This window comes from Aotus nancymaae, unplaced genomic scaffold (genome assembly GCF_030222135.1).
Source record: "Aotus nancymaae isolate 86718 unplaced genomic scaffold, 86718_ANA_hifiasm-v0.15.2.pri h1tg000011l, whole genome shotgun sequence".
Classification (NCBI taxonomy): domain Eukaryota; kingdom Metazoa; phylum Chordata; class Mammalia; order Primates; family Aotidae; genus Aotus; species Aotus nancymaae.
Window position 1 is genome coordinate 54,578,558 of NW_026988422.1, and position 6,001 is coordinate 54,584,558.

Sequence of the window (6,001 nt, forward strand, 5' to 3'; positions counted from 1 at the left end):
TTAGCTAAGTGAGGTCAAGCCCAGGGAGGTTAAACGCTGATACGGGAGAGAGTGATGGTTACGGGAGTTGGGATGGCATGGCTGACCCAGCCTAGTGTTAGGTAGAAAACCAAGGTCACAACCTTTTGCAGTCTCTGAGGAGCCATGTGACAGCATATTTCATCAGATGAGGATGCCGGCCACAGTGATCCTACATGTTTCCACTTGATTCGGTTTACCAGCTCCCTCTACATTCAATTCATGCTATTAGTGCCCAATCAAACAATAACCAACAATTTATTAAGCACTTATTGTTTGCCAGGCTGATGACAGGCCAAAATGTAAGGCTCAAGCACTTTACATACTGTCCCATTTAATCCTCACCACAACTCTATACACCCATTACTATTATCTTCTCCACTCTACCTATTAATAGAAGTTTAGAGAGGTTAAGCAACCTGTCTAAATCCACATAGCTAGTAAAACTGTAAAGCCAGGTTGGGAGCATGGGTTTTGCTGATTCCAGATCTCCAGCTCTGAATTAAAATGCTAACTGGTGCTTCTCACACTTTAATTTGCATACAAGTCGCCAGGTGATTTGTTAAAATGAAGGTTTTGGCTGGGCGCGGTGGCCCACGCCTGTAATCCCAGCACTTTGGGAGGCTGAAGCGGGTGGATCACGAGGTGAAGAGATCGAGACCATCCTGGTCAACATGGTGAAACCCTGTCTCTACTAAAAATACAAAACATTAGCTGGGCATGGTGGCACGTACCTGTAATCCCAGCTACTCAGGAGGCTGAGGCAGGAGAATTGCCTGAAACCAGGAGGAGAAGGTTGCAGTGAGCCGAGATCACGCCATTGCACTCCAGCCTGGGTAACAAGAGCGAAACTCCGTCTCAAAATAAAAATAAAAATAAAAATAAAATAAAATGAAGGTTTCGATTCCATAGATCCAGATGGGGCCTGAGACGCTGCATTTCTTAGGTTACATGTATGCTGTCGGGCCATGGGTCATACTTTGAGTCACAAGAGGCTTGTCTGATAGATTTGGTTCACAGTGGTTGGCAGGTTTCTCTTTGAAGGAGGTTGGGTTTTGGTCTTAGGGTTAGGTTAAGAAGCTTTAGAACCATTCAGGAAGCATGGATTTTAGTTCTATGCTGCATACCAAATCATCACAAATTTATCCCCTTAAAACAACTCCCCATGTGTTACTTTACAGCTTTTCCCCCAAAACTGGGAAGGGCATGATTCCACTCATCTTCTCACAGAGCTAAATCAAGATGTCAGCTGGGGCCGGGCATGGTGGCTCACGCCTGTAATCCAAGCACTTTGGAGGCCAAGGCGGGCAGATCACCTGAGGTTGGGGGTTCATAGACCAGCCTGACCAATATGGTGAAACCCTATCTTTATTTAAAAAAAAAAAAAAAAGATGTCAGCTGGGCAGTGTTCTTATCTGGAGCTCAAGCCTTGCCAAAGCTCATTTTCGTTGTCACAGCTTCAGTTTCTTGCGGTTAGGGGACTGAGGCCCCTGTTTCCTGGCTGCCTGTCAGCCAGGGGCCACTTTCAGTTCCTAGAAACTGCCACATTTCTTACCACCTGCTCCTTTTATCTTCAAAGCCAGCAATGGAGAATCTCCCTTTTGTTGAATTCTTCTCACACTTTAAACCTCTTTGACTTTTTCTGTCTTTGACCTCCAGACTCAGATTTAAAGGGCTCACATGATTAGATCAAGCCCACCCAGACAATCTCCCTATCTTGGTACCTTAATTACATTTGCAAAATCCCTTCACAGCAGAACCCAGGTTAGTGTTTGATTGAATAAGTGGGAGAAGGCTTACAGATTGCAGGGGCAGGAAACCTTAGGGGCCAACTTAGAATTCTGCCTACCACAAAGCGTTTTGGTTTTCCTGGATGACTGTGTTGTTGATTGATCAATGTTTTTAGAGTCGTGGAAATTGAGACTATATAAGCTTTCTAATTTCTGCTTTCATTTCTGCTCTCTTGCTATAAGCCTCTCCTTTGGTACAAAATTTACCAACAATGATTTCAAAATAAAAATGGATTGTCTTAAAGTTGACAGGAAAAAAAAAAAGGATTGTCAACTTCCAGCAAATTGAGCTTAGCCCTTTTCTCATTTATTGTATAAACTGAAAGTGTAAAACAAATTGATACATAGATCATTTGGGGTTTTTCACTGACTCATTAGGAATGTCTGGAAATAAGTCTCCAGAAGCTGAGATGTTTATAGAAGGCAGTACTTCTTACTCAAGGAACTCTAAGTGCCCACGGATGACATGAGCTGATGAACAGTGCCTGCACTTTGAAGAAGGAGAGTTTGTGATATCTCGACGTCGAAGATCTGACTGAGATCACAGGAATCAAGCCCATCTTTTCTGATTTCTAGTCTATTTTCTTCCAGTGACACAGCCCTAAGGTTGTATATCTTAGAAAATGTTTACCCAGTATTGTTTTCCTTACTTGCATGTGACAGAAGAGAAGTTAAAGTCGAAAGCAAGCAGCTGGAAACCTCCAGGCAGAGAGGATTCCCAGGGGTTCTCTATAGAGGGGAGAGTTCTTTTCTCCCCAAGCAAAGCAGAGAGAGAAGCAACACACATACCCTGTGGATTCTGGGTTTGGAAAGTGTGGCCATGTTGTTCATTTGGGCTGCCGTAACAGAATAACATACACTGAATTGCTTATAAACCACAGAAATGTATTTCTCACAGTTCTGGTGGCTGGGAAATCCAAAACCAAGGCGCCAGCAGATTTTGTGTCTAGTGAGAGCATTTCCTGGTTCTTCATTTCCTGGTCTTCATGTGGCAGAAGGGTCAAAGGACCTCTCTGAGATCTCTTTTATGGGGGCGCTAATCCCATACATGAGGGCTACATCTCATCACCTCCCAAAAGTCCTACCTCCAAATACATTCATGTGGAGAATTAGGTTTCAATATATAAGTTTGGTAGGACAGACATTCAGTCTATTGCAGGAGCCAACAACAGCCCCTCATAAAGAGGTGGAGCTAAGGAGGACAACAAAGTTGACCCTCTATATCCCCAGGTTCTACATCCACAGACTCAGCCAACTGAGGATCAAAAACACTCAAAAGCCCAGGTGTGGTGGCTCATGCCTGTAATCCAAGCACTTTGGAGGCCAAGGCAGGTGGATCACCTGAGGTCAGGAGTTCAAGACCAGCCTGACCAATGTGGTAAAACCCCGTCTTTAAAAAAAAAAAAAAGAATTACTTAGAAATGTTTAAATATATTTGTTTAAAAAAACAAAAAACAAAAATAAAAAACACACAAAAAACACAATAAAAATAATAAAAGTAATACAGTGTAACAAATATTTACATAGCATTTACATTGTATTAGTATCATAAATAATCTAAAGATGATTTAAAGTATGGGAGGATGTGCATAGCTTATATGCAAGTACTACACCATTTTATATCAGGGACTTGAGCATCTTCCAGATTTTGGTATCCAGGGGTCCTGGAAGGAATCTCTCCCGACTCTGCCCCCAACCAGGGCTGAAGGATGACTGTCCTAGTGATTCTGTTTCTTTGAAGTTCTCCTTAATGCCTCCAAAGTTCTAGCAAGATCATCACACAGGAAATAACGTCATTTTCTTAGCCCACTCACAGCATAGAGAACAATGAAGTGATGACTGTAGGAAAATCCAAATGTCTATTGCAACCTCAGGGTGAGGAGGGAAAATTGGTAGTGGTGTTGCTTCCTTTAGAGCTTAAAAGGTACAACTGAGGTGACTGCCCTTCACTCCATTTTTGCTAGCACATAATAAGCTCTGCTTTGCATTTTTGGTCCCATGGCATCATTTTTGAAATATAAATCATAAAAGCAGTGCACTTCTGCTATGCCTACTGAGACTTGCTTTATCACCCTCCTATTTCAGTGTCAATAAAATGATGCTGTCATTCCAGCTGGGAGGTATTTTGATTGTTCCAGACAGAGAGCTGGCTGATCATATTGTGAGTGTGTGTGTGTGCGCGCGTGTGTGCCTCCCTTCTGGGGCTGAGAAGGAAATTGTCTTCCCTTAATAATAGAAAAATGTATTTTGATGGTAACTGATTACTAAGTTGAGACTTTCTTTCTTTCTTTTTTTTTTTTTTTGCTCATACCTGATGAGGATCCTTTGTAATGTAAGCTGAGACTTTCTATAAAATCTTCTAGGATCATGGTAATTTACTAACAGACAAAGAGAATTTCTTGATAAAGGCATCATTAGCAAAAATCCTGTGCCATTAGCTTCCAAATAGATGCGTAGGGTAGTAGAGACTAGGAGTAAAATAAGAAGGTTGGAGTAAATGACCTCTAAGGGCCACTTTTATTTAAAGAAAATTCCCCTTTATTTAAAATAAAATAAAGAAAATTCTTTTATTTAAAGACAGCCCTGTCTTGTCTGTCCAAGCCCAGGTACAAGTCTTCACTCCTTCCTGCGAGTCCGAAGGAAGCCCTCTATCCCCAGACATGGCCAACAAGGGTCCTTCCTATGGCATGAGCCGCAAAGTGCAGTCCAAAATCGAGAAAAAGTATGACAAGGAGCTGGAGGAGCAGCTGGTGGAGTGGATCACAGTGCAGTGTGGCCCTGATGTGGGCCGCCCAGACCGTGGGCACCTGGGCTTCCAGGTCTGGCTAAAAAACGGCGTGATTCTGAGCAAGCTGGTGAATAGCCTGTACCCTGATGACTCCAAGTCTGTGAGGGTGCCTGAGAACCTGCCCTCCAGGGTCTTCAAGCAGATGGAGCAGGTGGCCCAGTTCCCGAAGGCAGCTGAGGACTATGGGGTCACCAAGACTGACATGTTCCAGACTGTTGACCTCTTTGAAGGCAAAGACATGGTAGCAGTGCAGAGGACCCTGAAGGCTTTGGGCAGCTTGGCAGTGACCAAGAATGATGGACACTACTGTGGAGATCCCAACTGGTTTATGAAGAAAGCACAGGAGCATAAGAGAGAATTCACAGAGAACCAGCTGCAGGAGGGAAAGCATGTCATTGGCCTTCAGATGGGCAGCAACAGAGGGGCCTCCCAGGCCAGCATGACAGGCTACGGAGAACCTTGGCAGATCATCAGTTAGAGGGGAGAGGGCCAGCCCCAAGCTCTGCCCTCCCCCAGCTCCTTGGCTGCAGCCATCCCACTTAGCCTGCCTCACCCACAGCCGTGTGGTACCTTCAGCCCTTGCCAAGCTTTAAGGCTCTGTCACTGAGCAATGGTAACTGTACATGGGCTGCTCCTTCCCCTTCCCCCAGCTCAACTTCTTATCCCAAAGCATCACTGCCCTGGACCTTCCCTCCCAGCTGCCCCCGCCACCCCTACTGTCTCGCCCCTGAGCAAAGGAGGGGAGAAGCGGGCTGGGGGTAGCCTGGATGTAGGTCATATCCACTGTCCTCCTTGGCAGCAAAAGCCTGTTGAAGAAGAACCAGCCCAGCCTCCCCCTATCTTTTCCTGGATTATTTTTGGGGGTTGAAACTCAAAAAGGAAAAAAAAATACATCAATCTTTTCTCAAAAGAAAATTCCAAGCATAACATTGGAAGACCTAGAGACAATGCTAAATGCCTGAAAAGGGAAAATATAAATTTAGGAAGGTAGTAGAAATTTCCTCAGTGATAAAGGAACATGTGAGTATGGGTATTTGCACGTGTGTTTGTCTGCTGTGTCTTTAATATTGAGGGGAATTTTTTCTTAAATCTCAGAATGATGGCTCAGTTGATGGCAAAATGGAAAGGGTGCAGAGACCAGCCAGGAGCCCAGGAGCAAGGCAGGCGTTTCCAGAAGATCTTGGCAGAAAGAGTCAGAACAAAGAAGCAGACTGGCCAAGCAGTGCTGGGGAGGGTGTGAGATTAACTACATCTGGGTGGAGCACAACCCACACACTGCAGAGGTCTGGGCAGTCATGAAATCCAATTGGGCTGCTCAGGATAGTGGGTGGCAGAGACTGTACCTCAGAGCTCGAGGTTCAGAGGCAAGATGTGGATTTTTGTTTTATTTTTTCTTTTTGTTTTA

The 6,001-nt window shown here is 44.4% G+C and overlaps 1 protein-coding gene across 1 annotated transcript; it reads left to right on the forward strand.

Annotated features, from left to right (window-relative positions):
• The first annotated feature begins 4,468 nt into the window (after nucleotides 1-4,468).
• Nucleotides 4,469-5,074, forward strand: LOC105707310 (transgelin-like). Its single transcript, XM_064374488.1, has one exon. The coding sequence runs from the start codon at nucleotides 4,469-4,471 to the stop codon at nucleotides 5,072-5,074; it is 606 nt and encodes a 201-aa protein (XP_064230558.1).
• Nucleotides 5,075-6,001: the final 927 nt, after the last annotated feature.